Source organism: Elaeis guineensis, chromosome 1 (genome assembly GCF_000442705.2).
Source record: "Elaeis guineensis isolate ETL-2024a chromosome 1, EG11, whole genome shotgun sequence".
In the NCBI taxonomy this organism is placed as follows: domain Eukaryota; kingdom Viridiplantae; phylum Streptophyta; class Magnoliopsida; order Arecales; family Arecaceae; genus Elaeis; species Elaeis guineensis.
The window spans coordinates 82,471,774-82,490,470 of record NC_025993.2 but is presented as its reverse complement, the minus strand read 5'-3'; the positions used below and the strand labels follow the sequence as shown (position 1 = coordinate 82,490,470).

The following is an 18,697-nucleotide window of genomic DNA, read 5'->3' as shown; positions in this document are numbered from 1 at the left end:
GATCACCAGAAAAGGGTGCACAATATATACCCTAAAAGCCACAAAAATTTTAAAAAAAATTGGATAAATTTGGTGCAAAATTGAAAGAGTTTTGGATTTCTAAAACTCTATCTCATAGAATTCGAAATCCAAACTTATTCCTTTTAGATTTGATCCAAACCACCTTCCATGTAAGAAAGAAGAGAGGAGACCTTTTGTGAACGTGGGAGAGATCTGAGAGAAGGCTTTTGTTGCACAAAATAAGTGGAGATTGGCGTTAAATAAGAGAGAGGGCATGGAGAAGGCTTATGTGGCGCAAGGTGGAATCCTAGTCTTACTAGGATTCTGTCTTATGACTTATTTTAATTTGGTTTTCCAAACCAAATCAAATCAAAATTAGATCAACCCAATTAAAATAGGTCTTAACCCAATTAAGAACCTAATTTAATCAGATTAAATTAGATTTAAATCTGATTTAATTTTCTAATCAAATTAGAAATAGATTGACCCAAGTCCTAGTTGAACTAGGATTAGTTTTTTCTTGCACTTGGCTTATCCAATAAACCAATTGGACTTGATCCAATCAAGCCCAAACCAAATCTAATTAAATCATATTTAATTAGACTTAATCTCAGCCCATTGGCTTAATCAAATTAAGCCAATCAGCAATCGAATTGCTAATAGATCCTCCTGCAACACTTGCACTGGGTTAAATGTCAATCGTATTGATCATTTAACCCTAGAACAATTCTTAATCGTTGATCAACCATCTGATCGGATCATGAACTCTAATGTGTGTGACCTCATAGGTCCGAACCTAAGCCGGTAGCATAGGAACAAATTTTATACCAATCGAAGTGACCATCTAGCAATGGTACCCGACGACCGGATAGGTCGAATGTGTAGAACAACATCCTTAGAACCCATGCGGATATAGTTTTCATATAATTCATCTCCTTGACCAAAATGATCATAGGACACCCCAGAGTTTAACTGTCAACTCTGATCAGGTTGTCCATATTATATTTCAAAATATCAAATCCATCTGATGGATTACCCTGGCCAAGGTTTTGCTAAATTGAAATACAGTGACTCATTCTTCTCCAACTCTTGGAGTGGTCAATCCCATCTCGATCACACTCTGACTTTGCAAGTACTTGACTGTGCCCAGAAGCCTTCCGTCCCTGAATTAGAAATTCAGTTAGTCCAGTACCAAAGCACAATGAGTTGCTTGCAAGTCACTGAGGCGATCTCAAGTCTAAGGGACATTATACCTATATCCCATCAGAGATATTCTCGACAGCAGAATGCTCTGGAGTTGGTCACGTTCAATGATGATGTATCCTTACATCTCATCTGTATGCCATACCAGTGTCTCCACACTCTTTGGTTAAGAGGACAACCAACCCATGTAGCCTACAGCGACCTATGCTTGATAGAAGCTGTCGTCCTTATTAACAGCCTATCATTTTATCGTGAACAGTTTTAAGGACTAATCGATAAATTCTCTCTTTATCGAACTTAAATAGTCCTAAGGACTTCATCATAACAACGGAGTTCATTAGAAGATGAAAGCTTATGATGAAAATGCCAAATATATTTTATTTATTAACAAATCAATTACAATACTTGGTTGCTCAACCGTCAACAGCTTGACGATTGGCTTTTTGGGACACATTTCCCAACAGTCTCCGTATTAAGGGCACAGGTCTCTGAGTTGAAGGAGCAGATTTTTGAGTTGAAAGTATGGATTCTATATCTGGTCTCGGAGGCAAGGGCTCGAGCAGTGGAGGAGTTCAAAGCCTCTCCCAAGATGGAGGATCTGAAGGTCCAGTTCGGCCAGGACACCTTCATCAAGGGGTTCGAGCTCTGTCAAGAGAAGGTGGCTGGGAGGTTTTTCAAGTTGGATCTCAACTTCCTGGATGAGGTGTCCGATGATGAAGCTGGACCATTCGAAGTCGCTACTGATCCTCTTCCAGCTGGGACCTCGTCGACTGCCGTGGCCACCGCTGACGATCTTTCGGGGACACCGACCCCCTCTACTTCTGCCCCAGAGGTCTGAAACCTCTAGTTTTGTATTTTTCTCTTTGTGGTGATTGTTTTCTCATTCTCTTGTACTTGAAATTTATTTGATCAATGAAGTCGGATTCGTCTTTACGGAGGGTCCCTCCTCTTTTTTTTTGTATTCTTTTCCTTCTTTTTGTCTTCTTGCATTAATTTGAGTCGTGGCGCTCTTGTCCTCCAACGATAGTGTCTTGTCGAAGCTCTTCCCCTGTCGGAGGGTATTCCCTTGAAGTCAATGATACGAGACCTCCAAAGGAAAGTTCGTCAGTTGACAAGAAAATCCAAGAAGCTGGAAGACGAACTTCACCAGCTGAAGGAGAGCCATTCAAAGGCCACCGCAGAGGCTACTCGCTTTCGGGACCTCCACAAGAAAAGTTTCATGGAATATACCAAAAGGAAAATCGACTTCATTATGGAGCTTGAGGAACTCCAGAAACGTGCCAGCTACCAATCTTGGACTCAGGCTTCCAAGATCAGCTCACTTAAAGTCGAGCTAGTGACCGCATGGGAGAAGATCGACCGACTGGAAGAGAGCTCGTCCCGACTCATAGTCCAGACTGACCACGACCAAGACTGGTCGAAGAGGTTCTCCAACCTTCAAAAATAGCTGCAGGACGCCGAAGTGACTTACGACGCCTATCGAGTCAGCTGAAGAAAACAAGTAGAGGACTACCGAAGGAGGCTCCAGATGGCGACTGACGAAGTTGCCCGCCTTCAGAGGCGACTGTCCGAGAGAGTCCAGCCTGTCCTTGCACAAGGTTCTGACAAGCTTTGCTCCTTGAGGGGGACTATGGCGGAACTGTCTGTAGTCCTTGGAAGGGAGGAAGCTGAATTACGGTGGTTGAAAGTTCAGCTGGTCCACGAGCAGCAGGCAGTCAAGGATGCTGAGGCAGAGTCTGAGGTCTTGAGGAGGAGGCTTCGAGAGTCAGAGGATGAGCACCGACGGTTCTATCGGATGTTCCAGGATATGCTACTGAAAAAGATGAAACTAGAAGAGGAAGTTGAAAATTTAAGGCAATCCATAGTAAGGGCCGAAATCGAGAGCTCAAAGTCGGAAGAAACTGGGCTTCCTTAGAGCCTCTTTTTCTTCTTTTCTTTTTTTGTTTTTTGGCCTTTAAGGCTTTGTAACGAATACTTCACCAACAAAATAAAAATAAAATTGTCTATTACCTTGTCCATTCTGGTATTAAATGGTTGTTTACCAAACCCTATTTGTCTTCCATCTTGTTTGGCATCGACGTAGTTTGTAATCTCTCACCGGTTCTTGCTTTAAGTCGTCATTCACCGAACTTCTTTCATCTTCCATCTTGTTCATTGCCGACGTAGTTTGAAGGTTCTTGGTCCCCGTCGTGTCGATTTGCCCTTAGGAACTAGAGATTTTCGATAAGGGTTTTCTCTCTCGTCGAGACGAGGTCCCTTGTGCCTTTGATGTAGTTCATTTTTCACCTATCGTCGGTGTAGTTCATCATTTTTTCTTTGTGTCTCCCCTTTTTTTCTGTATTTGAGTGAGGGTCTTCCCTCTGCTCTTGATGAGGTCGTGAGAGTGTAGAGGAGTCATTGAGGAAGCTTTCCTCCTTGTCGATCAATCGAGTCATTATTTGCATCGGGACGAGGTCCTCCCCTTGTTCCCGCCAGTCGATCTTAGCTCGTGTCAGGACAAGGTTCTCCTCCTATTCTTAACAAGGCTGTGGGGGCACATAAGGGCCGTTGTGAGGGCCTCTCCCCCCATCCGGTCTTTAAAAAACCGGACCTTCGACTTTGCTCATATTAGGATGAGATTCTTCTCCTGTTCTTAACAAGACTGTGGGGGCACATAAGGGCCGTTGTGAGGGCCTCTCCTCCCATCCGGTCTTTATAAAATTGGGCCTTTGACTTTGCTCATGTTAGGATAAGATTCTCCTCCTGTTCCTAACAAGGCTGTGGGGGCACATAAGGGCCGTTGTAAGGGCCTCTCCCCCCATCCGGTCTTTAAAAAATTGGGCCTTCGACTTTGCTCATGTTAGGACGAGGTTCTCCTCCTGTTCCTAACAAGGCTATGGGGGCACATAAGGGCCGTTATAAGGGCCTCTCCCTCCATCCGATCTTTAAGAAATCGGGCCTTCGATTTTGCTCATGTTAGGATGAGGTTCTTCTCCTGTTCCTAACAAGGCTGTGGGGGCACATAAGGGCCGTTGTAAGGGCCTCTCCCCCCATCCGGTCTTTAAGAAATCAGACCTTCGGCTTTGCTCATGTTAGGATGAGGTTCTCCTTCTGTTCCTAACATACTTAATTTCATTTGTATGGGGGAGTTATCTCCCATCGTTATAAGCTCATACCAAAAGAAAGAATGCGCAAATATGAAGAGAATTTTTATTCAGGGCAAAGTTGTTGGTAATACATTCGTAGATTTTTCAAACCCTATAACCGTGGAAGGTCTGCTCCCCACCGGGGTCCCCTCGAGATGGAATTGATAATCCCGATTGGAGGCCGATCTTCTGGCTGCTCCTCCCTCCTTGGCGGTTCCGGCTGTGGCAGGGCCCTAGGCCGATCTTCCCTTCCTTCAGGTCGGTGTCGAATGAATCTGTCGAGCCGACCTCGTCTGATGAGCTCCTCGATCTCATCTCAGAGCTGAATACACTCCTCTGTATAGAGGCAGAATTTGTTCGGATTGCGCTTTCTGGGGTGCGAGCGCATCCTCTCCGGCCTTGGGAGCTGCTCCCTAACCTCCATCAGCACTTGAGTTTTCGATGCGTTGAGAGGGGCGTAGCTGTGGAATCTTCCAAGAGGAGAGCCTCGCCGAACTCGACGGTCTGGGCTTCTCTGTTTATGAGCTCGGGGAGGAGTCCGAGCATGCCTGTACTCGGAAGGAGTTCGAGAGCGTGGCCGAGCTTCACTCGGCCCTTTTTTAACTACGGGCTTGCTCGAGTCTCCCGCCTGCCGCTCTCTCGTGGTCTCCTCATCCTTCATCTTGAAGGCTTCTTCTGCTCGGACATATCCTTCGGCCCAAGCCAGCAAATCGGCAAAATCCTTGGGATACTTCTTTTCCAAGGAGAACAGAAGGTCGTTCTTCTGAAGGCCGCCTTTCAGAGTGGCCATCGCGATCGATTGGTCCAAGTTTCGGACCTCCAACGCAGCGACGTTGAAACGGTTGACGTAAGCCCGGATGGATTCCCCCTCCCTTTGCTTGATGTTGATGAGGGACTCTGAACCTCTCTGGAGATGCCAGCTGCTAACAAAATGAGCTGCAAACTGGTGGCTCATCTGATCAAAGGAAAATATAGTACCCGGCTTCAACACCGAGTACCAGTTCCTTACGGCTCCCTTCAGGGTGGATAGAAAAGCTCGGCACAGAATGACGTCTGGCGCGCCATGGAGCAGCATCATTATCCGAAAGGCCTCCAGGTGGTCGATCGGGTCCGAGGTCCCGTCATAGCTTTTGAATTGGGGGAGCTTGAAGTTTGGCGGGATCGATTCCTGCATGATCATTTGAGAGAAGGGAGGGTTAGTACAAATATCCTCACTATAAGCAGGGGGAGCATGGTGGAGTTCTTCGATCCACCGGTTCATCTCTTGGAGCCTTCGATCCAGGAATTCCTCTCGACTGCGGGTCTCGAGGATCTTCGGACAGAATAGAGGTAGAGATCCTTCGGTAGTAGAATCGTGATCGGACTGAGGGCTCTCCACCCTCAGATTTGTCTTTCCGAGAAAGATGGGGCAACTGGCCCAAGTGGCCCGCCCTACCATCGGATTTTGGAATTCCGACGATGTTCTCTCCAACCACACCGATGCCTGCGGCTATTGTTGCTGTTGCATGGCCTGCACCGCTTCAGTGAGGCCTCTGATCTGCTGAACCAGCAGGTCAAATTGCTCCGCACCGACCGCCGTTGCTGGAGGAGGAGGAGCCTGGAAAACTGGAGGTGAGGCCAAAACCTGAGATCTAGCCGCGGAGGCCGTGGATCGCCTGGTGGATGCTTTGCGAGGAGGCATCGGGTGAAGATCTAGTAGAAGAAGGAGAAGAGGATGTTGGAGAAGATGACCGAAATCAGTCCCATTGAGCACTCCTTTAAGAACAAGGATACTGCAAAGACACACGTCCTTCCTCTAGCATCAATTCTGTTGGTGTAGAATTCCGTCAAAGTTGGAGAAGCTGGAGCTGGGATGACCGCGGTCACTGCCGGGACCTACAAAGAAAGTTTAAATCGGAGTTGGAGGTGCTCCGGCAAGATCCTCCGACGCTCAAGTCAGTACTCTGCTTCAACAGAAATGGAGTGCTCAAGCGAAAATTTTGGTAGAGTTTCAAGATAGAGTTACCAGCTTCCAGAAGAACGTATCTAGGGGTCCTTATTTATAGACGGAGGGCATAACTGATTGACAGCGACGTCTGTAACTGTCTGGTAGTGGACCGTTCAGAGCCGCATGGAGTTTGTTACGGAGAGTAGTGGCGTCAGGGGTCGTTCAGGGCCACGTGGAGCTTGTTACGAAGAGTAGAGTGGTGTCCGTTGTTGGGACTTGCCAGAAAGTGGTGGAGCTGCATGGAATCCGTTGCAGAGAGTGGAGCAGGATGGCGGCTCTTGTCGTGGCTTGTCAGAGAGTAGTGGAACCGCAGGGAATCCATTGCAGTGAGTGAAGTAAGGTAGTGGCCCTTGTTGTGGCTTACCAGAGAGTTCGGATCTGTCGGCTGAAGCTCGGCTGGGATGCTTGATGGAGCAGAATGGTTCTTCATATCGTCGTTCTAGGAGAGGCTCGGATGTTTCGAGGTCGCTGACGAATCTACTGTTGTCGGACGCTTCGGGTGCTGACGTTTCAGACGGGAGTCACCTGCTGCAGAAGCTCGGACGGAGATTTTTTGTTGACGAAGTCCAGAGAAGTCCGATTGCTGGGGAAGTCCATCTGGGATTTATCTGATGTGGAAGCTCATCCGAAGATCATCCATCGGGGAAGTCCGATTTTATGGGGGACCTGGTAGAAGGTCGGTCGGCGATGGACTTCGGATAGTGCTGGGGAGGCTCGGCAGACATCGGAGGCGATCGACTATCGCAGGGACCCAGTTGCTGGAGCTCGTCCGTTATAGAAGCTCGTCTGGAATCCATTCGCTGGAGAAGTTCGGACGGGCTTCGATTCTCGTGAGAGGTCGAAAGGGGGCCGTTTATTGTAGGAGCTCGGGCGAGGACCAGTTGTCGTGGAAGCTCGGAGTAGTATCTCACTGTAGAAGTTCATCCAGAGCCCACTCGCTACAGAGTAGCTCGGCTGGAGTCTACCTGTAATAGAAGTTCGGAAGAAATTTGCTTACAGTATATATCTGGGGTGGACAACCCACCGTAGGAGTTTGGAGTAAACCGTTCGTAGCAGAAGTTCGGTTCTCGCGGGAGCTCGATTAGGATCCGGGAGGCAGTCGACCGCCGTAGAAACTTGGGAGGAGTCTGATTATTGTAGAAATCTCGTTGTCGGGGAAGCTCGGATGCTGACGAAGCCCGGAAGAAGTTCGGAGTAGGGTTGTCCGTGGCCGGAAGAAGTCCGGGAGAGACTTGGGGAATGGTTGGCTGCTGTAGGAGGTCGATTGTCAGTGAGGCCCAGAGGGCCTTTGGAGCGGCCCGGTGGGTGAACGCAGAAGTCTATTATCGGAGAAGTTCGGACGGCCGAGGGAGTTCGGAGAGGCGCCACATACAAGGTCGGAAGCCGGAAGAGCCCCGAAGGATCGGTCTTCTACAAACTTCGACCGGAGGTACTTTATACCCAACACATGTTATTTAATTATTATATATGCTTGCATACAAGAATAATTTAAAAATTAATGGATCAATCATTCAAGCATGAGTATAGATATAAAAGTTTATTTGCACACATCTAAAATTATGTCCGACAAATTCATTAAACCACCTGAGAGCAACACAAGACGTGGTTCTGGTGGTGGATCAATTAATGTCTTTCTTATTTAATATCTCTCTGCATGTTGCTAACTTTCTTTTAATCCACTGTGAGGCCCGCGAGTGAGACAAAATCTCAGCCTCTCGGCGTGCATGACATGCCAAGCGGCAAGACCCTCCCTCATCGTGTGAACCCCGCCAGCGCCACCCACGGAGACCAACACGGGATGGGCAGCGCAAATATTGCGTGCCCCCCTCATTCCCAGCCCCACCCACCCCCTCCCGCGGCAACATTATACCGCCCGCTTGCCCCCCTCCCCCCACACCACGTCCCCTGCAACACCAAACACCATCGTGCACCCCCACCTCAGAGCAACTGCTTGCTCTACACGGTGCGGGCTCCTGTTCTACGGCCAACTGTTACCGGACACCCGAGCACAGGTGGCTGGATGCTGTCTTGGTCGACACAGCTGCGCACAATTCCTTCGCACGTGCGGCTCCCTCTCCTGCCCCGTTTTTTTTTTTCTTTTTTTTTTTTCCCGTTTCACTCGCTCATGTGCGTGTGCATGTATTTGTGCGTGTATATATAAACAATACCAAACGGAAGTCATCATCAACGATCCATCACATCCCATCCCACCCCACCCTACAAATCGTCGTCTTCTTCTACAGCCATCATCGCCGGGCCTTTTTCCTTTTCCCTCCGTCACGAGCCCAACGTGGCTCCTGCTATTAATTCCTTTATCAGAGCCCGTTCGACTTAATGCCCCACCACCGTGATGGACTCGAAAGGAGGAGGAGGCGGCGGTGGCGGCGGGGGGCCGAGGGGGGACGCAGGGAAGCGTGCTGCCTCGGCAGGCCAGTCGGCGCCTTGCGGGGCGTGCAAGTTCCTGCGTCGCAAGTGCGTGAGCGGGTGTCTGTTCGCGCCGCACTTCGGGACCGAGCAGGGGGCGGCGCGGTTCGCGGCAGTGCACAAGGTGTTCGGGGCAAGCAACGTGTCCAAGCTGCTGGCGCACGTGCCGGCGGGGCGCCGGGGGGATGCGGTGCTCACCATCTGCTACGAGGCTCAGGCCAGGCTCGCCGACCCCGTATATGGATGCGTCTCCACCATTCTTTCCCTCCAGCAGCAGGTTCTCTAATTACATATTAATGCATGCACGCGGTCGATATATCGATCGATGAAACAAATCAATATTATTATTAATTCCAACAACCTTCTTTATATTCTCTTTCTTTTAGTGACCGTTTGTTATGATATAAATTGCGCATATTTGATAACAACTAACTCAAGTCCTCCTTTCTTTTCATGGTCTTTTCCCCCTGATATATACTGTATACATATACTAATTCTTTTTAATCTTTCTGATATTTTAAGGTGGCAGCGCTGCAAGCTGAGATATCGATCGTGCGGTCACAGCTAATAAATACCCGATTGGCGGTGGCCGGTGCCCTTCATCAGGGATCGCAGCAGGTACAGCACATCGCAGTGCTGCAGCCAGCCTACTCCAGCAACTCCTGGACTTGCCATAATATGGTGGATCTGAGCAGCTTTGCCTCGGGCTTAGACCTCGGTGATACCAAGCCAACTTCAAGAGGTTTCGAGCCGCTGCAGCGCTCACAGCCATCGAATGACGAGGAGGAAGAGGACGAGAATCAGAATCCGGCCGCTTTTGCCAGCAGTGTCTCCCATCCAAAATAATCTTCAGCTGCTCTTGGTTTGGATGCCCCCTAAGTAGCTAGTCTGAGTTTTGTTCATGACCAAAGTGTTACGATATAATTATAAGTGTGCGACATATCCTTTTGACTGTGGTTAATTTTTAGCAAACTAAACTATAAAGTAGAAAGATGATGCTCGTATTTTAGCGAAGCCAAATCTCACTTGCCGCACTAAAGCTGGAGATGATCATAGTGTAGATTGGTGCTGAAAATTTTGAGGCCACAAACTCATGTTTGATTTACTTAAGTTTCGCAATGTATGTTGAAGTGGGTCCCTCAAACCGCGAAGCTGATGCACATGAACAATTCAAATAATTAATGATACTTGCTTATATTGCTTCTTGGAGCGTCAAGTTTGCAGTTCATTAATTAAATTGATAGGATACAAAGAACATATCTTTTTCATGATTTTCTAAAGGAGGCTTTCTGTTCAAATGAGCAGATCCCAATGATTAGTCATTTTTATGTTCAGCAAAAATATGATGCAAGAAACATTAGGGGATGTTGGGTATAAAATACCCACAGTCGAAGTCCTCAGCAGAATTAACTTCAGGAGGGCTCCGCACGGACTCCTACGGGAGCCGGGCTCCGTCCACAACTCCAACACCAAGGGGGACCCTGCCCGGACTCCTACGGGAGCCGGGCTTCGTCGCCAACGTCAACTGTCGGTAAGATCCATCCGGGCTCCTACGGGAACCGGACTCCACACCTGACTTTAATTGAAGGAGGACTCCGCCCGGACTCCTACAGGAACCGGGCTCCGATCGCAACATCAGCTCCAGGAGGGCTCCGCCCGGACTCCTACGGGAGCCGGGCTCCGCCCACGACTCCAACCCCAAGGGGGACCCCGCCCGGACTCCTACGGGAGCCGGGCTTCGTCGCCAACGTCAACCGCCGGTAAGATCTGTCCGGGCTCCTACGGGAGCCGGACTCCGCACCTGACTTTAATTGCAGGAGGACTCCGCCCGGACTCCTACGGGAACCGGGCTCCGATCACAACATCAGCTCCAGGAGGACTCCGCTCGGACTCCTACGGGAGCCGGGCTCCGCCCACGACTCCAACCCCAAGGGGGACCCCGCCCGGACTCCTACGGGAGCCGGGCTTCGTCGCCAACGTCAACCGCCGGTAAGATCCGTCCGGGCTCCTACGGGAGCCGGACTCCGCACCTGACTTTAATTGCAGGAGGACTCCGCCCGGACTCCTACGGGAACCGGGCTCCGATCGCAACATCAGCTCCAGGAGGGCTCCGCCCGGACTCCTACGGGAGCCGGGCTCCGCCCACGACTCCAACCCCAAGGGGGACCCCGCCCGGACTCCTACGGGAGCCGGGCTTCGTCGCAAACGTCAACCACCGGTAAGATCCGTCCGGGCTCCTACGGGAGCCGGACTCCACACCTGACTTTAATTGCAGGAGGACTCCGCCCAGACTCCTACGGGAACCGGGCTCCGATCGTAACATCAGCTCCAGGAGGGCTCCGCCCGGACTCCTACGGGAGCCGGGCTCCGCCCACGACTCCATCCCCAAGGGGACCCTGCCCGGACTCCTACGGGAGCCGGGCTTTGTCGCCAACATCAACCACCGGTAAGATCCGTCCGGGCTCCTACGAGAGCCGGACTCCGCACCTGACTTTAATTACAGGAGGACTCCGCCCGGACTCCTACGGGAACCGGGCTCCAATCGCAACATCAGCTCCAGGAGGGCTCCGCCCGGACTCCTACGAGAGCCGGGCTCCGCCCACGACTCCAACCTCAAGGGGACTCCGCCCGGACTCCTACGGGAGCCGAGCTTCGTCGCCAACGTCAACCGTCGGTAAGATCCATCCGGGCTCCTACGGGAGCCGGACTCCGCACCTGACTTTAATTGCAGGAGGACTCCGCCCGAATTCCTACGAGAATCGGGCTCCGATCGCAACATCAACTCCAGGAGGACTCCGACCGGACTCCTACGGGAGCCGGGCTCCGCCCACGACTCCAACCTCAAGGGGGACTCCGCCCGGACTCCTACGGGAGCCGGGCTTCATCGCCAACGTCAACCGCCGGTAAGATCCGTCCGGGCTCCTACGGGAGCTGGACTCCGCGCCTGACTTTAATTGCAGGAGGACTCCGCCCGGACTCCTACGGGAACCGGGCTCCGACCGCAACATCAACCCCAGGAGGGCTCCGCCCGGACTCCTACGGGAGCCGGACTCCGTCGTCGGCTCCGACCGGTGCCGAACTTCGGCCGACGGATCCGCATTCACAAGCGCGACGCCGCAACCACCACGATCCCGCTCCACTTCCTGCGGCAGATTCCGTGCAGCTCCATCACTCCCTGACAAGCCGCAGTAACGATCACAGCACTGCTCCACTTCCTGTGGCAGATTCCGCACAGCTCCATTACTCCCTGGCAAGCCATGATAACGGCCACAACCCCGCTCCACTTCCTGAGACGGTTATCGCGCGATTCTTCCATCCACTGACGAGTCGCGACAACGGACGCCGCTCCACTTCCCGCGGTAGGCCCCACGTGGCACACCCCGATGATAGCCACGGGTCCACCCCACTACTCTCTGCAACAAACTCCGCCTGACCTTGGGCAGCCCGCTGTCAGACGGTTACAGATGTCGCTATCAGACTATCGCCCCCTCCACCTATAAAGGAGAAACCCCAGATACGTTATTCCATAAGCTCTCATCTTTCATCTAAAAACTCTGCTAAATTCTCCGTTCGAGCACTCCATTCTTGTTGAGGCAGAGAACTGACTTGAGCATCGGAGGGTCTTGCCGGAGCAACCCCACCTCCGGTTTAGACTTCCTTTGCAGGTCCCGACGGCGACCGCGACTTCTTCGACTCCAGCTTCTCCGGCGCAAGCGAATTTTTGCACCAACAGGATTGGCGCTAGAGGAAGGGCCTGTGTCTTCGCAGTACCCTTGTTCTTGGAGGAGCGTTCAACGGAGCCGCCCCCGATCGTCTCCTCCGACACCCACTCCTTGTTTCCCCCACGGGATCCATACTTGATGCCTCCTCGCAAGGCATCCACGCGACGGTCCACGGCCTCCGCGGCTAGATCTCAGGCTCCGGCCTCCCCTCCTGTTTCTCAACCTCCTCCTCCTCCGACGGCGGCGGTCGGTGCGGAGCAGTTTGACCTGCTGGCGCAGCAGGTCAGAGGCCTCACCGAAGCTGGGCAAGCTATGCAGCAGCAGCAGCCGCAGGCATCGGTACACCCAGAAAGGGCATCCCCGGAACACCAGAATCCGGCGGCGGGGCGGGCCACCTGGGCCAGCCGCCCCGTCCTTCCTGAAAAAACGAACCCGAGGGTAGAGAGCCCTCAATCGGACCACGACTCCACCCCTGGAAGATCCCTGCCCCCATTCTGCCAGAGGACCCTCGAGACTCGAAGTCGAGAGGATTTCTTGGACCGGAGGCTCCAGGAGATGAACCGACGGATCGAAGAACTCCGCCATGCGCCCCCCGCTTATGGTGAGGATATTTGTACTGACCCTCCCTTCTCCCAAATGATCATGCAGGAACCGATCCCGCCAAACTTCAAGCTTCCCCAGTTCGAAAGCTACGACGGGACTTCGGACCCGGTTGATCATCTTGAGGCCTTCCGGATGATGATGCTGCTTTGCGGTGCTCCTGATGCCATTTTATGCTGGGCCTTCCCATCCACCTTGAAGGGAGCGGCGAGGAACTGGTACTCGGCTTTGAAATCGGGTACCATCTTTTCCTTCGATCAAATGAGCCACCAATTTGTGGCCCATTTTGTCAGCAGCCGGCGCCCCCGAAAGGGTTCGGAGTCCCTCATCAACATCAAGCAAAGGGAAGGGGAGTCCATTCGGGCCTACATCAACCGCTTCAACATCGCGACGCTGGAGGTCCGGAACTTGGACCAATCAGTCGCAATGGCCGCCCTGAAGGGTGGCCTTCAGAAGAATGATCTTTTGTTCTCCCTGGAGAAGAAATATCCCAGGGATTTTGCTGATTTGCTGGCCCGGGCCGAAGGATACGTCCGAGCGGAAGAAGCCTTCAAAATGAAGGATGAAGAGACGGCGAGGGAGCGGCAAGCGGGAGACTCGAGTAAGCCCGCAATTGAAAAAAGGCCAAAGGAAGCCCGGCTGCGTTCTCGATCCCCTCCTGGGCATAAGTGCGCCCATACTCCACCCCGGGCGCGCAGGCAGAGAAGCCCGGATCGCGGGGTTCGGCGGGGTTGCCCACCAGGGAGATTCCGCAACTACGCCCCCCTCAACGCCTCGAAGACCCAGGTATTGATGGAGGTCAGGGAGCAGCTCCCTAGGTCGGAGAGGATGCGCACACACCCCGGGAAGTGCAACCCCAACAAGTTCTGCCTCTACCACCGCGACCACGGCCACGACACAGAGGAATGCATCCAACTCCGGGATGAGATCGAGGAGCTCATTCGGCGAGGTCGACTCGACAGGTTCATCCGGCACAGGCCTGAGGATAGAGGAGATCGGCCAAGGGCCCTTCCGCAGCCTGAACCGCCAAGAAGGGAGGAGCAACCCGGGGACCGATCTCCCATCGGGACCATCGACTCCATCACCGGAGGGCCTCAAGGAGGAGCGGACCACCCACGACCGTGGAACTCGAAAAATCTGTAAATGTATCACTTACGATTTCACCTTGAATCTAAATTTCTTTCTACTTGACGTACTCTTCCCGTCTGGCGTGGATTTATTACGACTGGATATGACCCCTCCAAACGCTTGAAACAAAGTTATGTTAGGAACGGGGGAGAACCCCGTCCTAATATACCTAAAATGAAAGTCCGACTATCTCGAAATCGGATTGGGGGAGAGGCCTTACAACGCCCTAATGTGCCCCCACAGCCATGTCAGGAACAGGAGGAGAACCTCATCCTGACATGAGCAAAGTCGAAGGCCCGGTTCTTTTAGACCTGTTGCCCAGCTATGCAACCCAAGAGGGGGGGGGTGAATTGGGTTTCTAAAAGTTTTGGACTTAATTAATTACTTATGATGAACAAGACAAAGATTTTAATTCAATATTAATTACCTAAAGCAGGAATGCAAGGATATAATAAAGAAATAAAGTGAAGCGATAAAGCACACCACAAACACAAGGATTTATAGTGGTTCGGTGCCAACCTTGCACCTACGTCCACTCCCCAAGCTCCTACTTGGGAATTTCAATCCACTATGCTTGTATTCAACCTGAATACAAAACGTCGGAAACTCCGACACTAGCTATCTCAAGCTAGATCACTTATTTTTCGGATACAAGTAAACCCAAAACACTCCGATTTCAGGTTCGGATCAACCTTTCCTTGTTTTGGAAATCCTCCAAAAATAAGAACAATTACTTACAAGAGTAAGAAAATTTAGAGCACAAATTAATACAATAACAGCTCCTTAAATGAGCGAATATAACAATAAAAACTTTACTCAAATGAAGAACCCCTTTTTGAATTTTCTCAAAATGGATGAACGCTTGAACGAATGCTTGAGAAGAGGATGATCGTTGATTGAAGATCTCTTGAAAGCTTTGAAGGATTTCTAGATCAAGGTTGAAACAATAGGCGTGACAAATCCTCTCTTTGAAAGCTCTTGAATCTCTTTCACAATCTCTCGTGTGGATTTTGGATCCTCTTTTCTTTTTCTCTCAAAAAATCATGGATCCTCTCAATGAATTTGATCTCTCGTTTGATCTGCCGATTGATCTACAATTTTTATCTCTCCTTTTCAAACATTTTATAGCATTAGAAGCAAGAGAAAATAATTTTGGCAGATAAAGAGCCGTTAGAGCAATTTTAGGAAGCATAAAAGGCAATTAAAATGGGCAAAAAAATAACCGTTGCTGATATTTTTCATCGCAGGGGTCGACTCATGAGTCGACTCATGCATCAGGAGTCGACTCATGAGTCGACTTCTGTTGCAAAGACCAGAGAATGAGTTTCTGAAAATTCTTGGCTCAAATTAGCAGGGGTCGACTCATGAGTCGACTCATGCCTTGTGGGTCGACTCATGAGTCGACTCACAGGTCATGCCAAGCCAGAAAACTAGCATGCCAAGGAGAATTTTTGCGTGCCAATCAGCTCATAGTGCCATGAGTTGACTTATGAGTCGACTCATGCACTTCAAACCTTCATAACTTCAAAAATATAAGTCCAAACATAATGAAATTTTCATCAATAGATTACTAATCATTTGTTCTACCAAATGATACTATCAAATTAGGATTTTAGTAAAATTACAATTTTGCCCTTGAAGAGCATAAGGATTTTTCAATTTAAAATTATTTGTATCCCTTCAATCTGCTTTGTAATCATCAAAATCAATCTAGGAGCAACAATCTCCCCCTTTTTGATGATGACAAAACATTTGAACAAAAGCATTTATGTGAATCAATAATTTCAAAAGAATGCATTATACATTTATATGCTTGAAAAGAGTAAGATTCTTTTGGCATGTAATATAAATGATCATATACAAAAATAGTTTATCCATCTTCTTAAAGATTTGAAGATATGCTCATTGGAATATGTGAATTTGGTGTTTAGAGCAGAAAACTTATTTTTGTTATCAGAGCAAGTTGTATTTTGAAAATTTGCCTATTTTCATTTGATTTTAGTTTTAGCATCAGAGCAAAAATTAATTATGTGCTTTAATTGCTTTTGATGCATAAAATAATTATGTGTGCCAAAGCATGTTTAAGAGTTGATTTTGAAAGTGTATTAGCTCATTTTGAGTTTAAGATATATCAGAGCAAAAATAAATTTTGCAATGTATCGGAGCAAGAAAAACAATTTTACAATGTATCAGAGAAAATTTTATAATGTATCAGAACAACTTTTATGATGTATCAGAACAAATTTTATGATGTATCAGAGCAAGTTAAAAAAAATTTTAAGATGTATCAGAGTAAGTTGAAATTTTGAAGTATATCAGAGCATATTTAAATTTTTAAAGTAAATCAAAGCATATGTAAAGAAGTAATTTAAAAGTTACATAATTGCATTGTACTTAGCATTATACTTTTGATATTATTCTTTAAATTCTTTAATTAATTTTTCATAATTTATAGTTTTGCTTTTGATGGGTTGCTTTTTCTTTAATTGCTCATAATTGAATTGCTTTTTGTTTAATTTCTGTTTGATGCCAAATTTCTCATAATTTAGGGTTTTGCTTTTAGGGTTTTGCTTTTGATGAGTTGCTTGTTTAATTTCTCTCCCTTTTTCTCATAATTTAGGGTTTTGCTTTTAGGGTTTTGCTTTTGATGAGTTGCTTTTTGTTTAATTTCTCCTCCTTTTTGACATCATCAAACATGGTTAACTTCTCCTTTTTCTGAAATATTCTTTAATTTTTCCCCTTTAGAGTTTATCACAGATGTTTGCTCCCCCTTAATATAGCAATTATCAACAGCAAACAACAACAAAGAGATGACAATATTTTAACAAGGAGAATATATATTTAATCAAAATATGATCAACACCATTACAAAAGGTAGAAATATAAGTAAAAGATGATTCCATTAATATCATAATTGTTTCAATACATAGTTCATATCAACCAGCTAATTGTCAATACATGGCCCCATAGTACAGATCCTAAAACAAGACACTAATACCTAGGATCTAATAATGATCAAGACAAGTCATGGATCGGAGTCATCAGATATGGTATGAGAAGCTGATGGATCAGAAGTGCATCCTCTACCCCGTCTGCCTCTGGCACGAGCAGGAGAACGAGATGAACTGGGAGGCTGAGAACGCTGAGATGCTAAGGACTGAACAGAAAGGGTGAGTCTGATAGAATCAAGTACGTTCAGTGCTATGGAAACAGATTGAAGTAGAGCAGTGAACTGAGTGGTAGCATGCTCACTCGATCCTCAGATCTCTTTCCTCAGTAATTCATATCCACCTTCTAGTGCTCCTCTGAGCCTGCCAGCCTCTGCAGTGAGGTCTGTGACCTCAATAGTAGACTCCTGTGGCTTGGGATGGGCCAAAGCAAGGACTTGCCCCTGCAAGTCAAGAACTCTGCCAGTCAGTCTCCAGACTGTGTCTCAAGCTGCTGTATCCTGATGGACTGATCTGATATCATCTGAAACACAGTGGAGATGTGGGGAGTAATGGTCTGATCAGAAGAGGTGGCTCCAGGTGCAAAAGAAGTACTACCCCACTGACTAGACAGCAAAGAAGCCACACGCTGTGATATATGCTCGATCTGATCGTCAGTCAGTCTGAACTCTGAATGAGGTGCTCTACTCTCTGACTGATACACTGGTGTGGGCATCCTAGTAAACTCTGAAGGGCCAGCCTCAGTATCAGGAAAGAACTGGGTATCTGGTGATGCTGCCCTGAAGTCATGTACAGGAGAAGATGGACCTTCTTCTTCTATCCTGCCTTCAGTTCTGTCTTCAGCTCTTATTTCAGCTCTATCCTCAGCTCTTTCTTCAGAGCCCTTGATCCAACCACCATCAGTCTTTGTAAATCCCATTCGGTGCAGGCTGTGTTGGTTGAAAGTGTCCACATGAGATAGCTTGGTAGGTGCCTCCCCCTCACAGCTAACTCCAAACCTCCTAAATACTCTAGTAAGGGCCATACCATAAGGCAAGTGTGCCTTGGATCTGTTCAAAGTTTCTCTCATGGCCTCTATCATAAGTGCAGGGAGGTTCAGGGGGGTCTGAGTGATGACATGAAACATGATACATACATCTCTGCCAGACAGTAGATCATGCCTACCACTCCTAGGAAAGAAGAGCTTTGTTACCATCTGATGCAGGATCCTCATCTCAATAGACAAAATCTTTGCTTCTAATTTGTTTAAACTTCCTGAATAAGTTTCTCCTAAATAATTCTGATCCCCTCTTCTTTTACTGGGAGTTCCATGTAAGAGTAACCTTCACTAGGCAATATAATATTTCTCCCAATATACTAGAATCCAAGCAGATATCAATTCCCTTGACTGTTGAAGTCACTGACCCATTTCCATAATGTAGGTTCTGGTAGAATTCTCTAACTAGGTCAACATAGGTGACTTAAGGGAGCAGTAGAATTCCCATCCTTGGTTTTTAATTTTGTAGCAAAAGTAAAGCCCTCTTTCTCAAAGAACCGAAAATCTATATTTTTCCCGGTTTC

General features: G+C 48.6%; 1 protein-coding gene across 1 annotated transcript; it reads left to right on the top strand.

Moving 5' to 3' along the window:
• Positions 1–8,564: 8,564 nt before the first annotated feature.
• Positions 8,565–9,784, top strand: LOC105037482 (LOB domain-containing protein 20). Its single transcript, XM_010913138.3, has 2 exons — positions 8,565–9,016; positions 9,262–9,784. Exons 1-2 carry the CDS (start codon positions 8,666–8,668, stop codon positions 9,583–9,585), a joined length of 675 nt encoding a protein of 224 aa, XP_010911440.2. The 5' UTR covers positions 8,565–8,665; the 3' UTR covers positions 9,586–9,784.
• Positions 9,785–18,697: the final 8,913 nt, after the last annotated feature.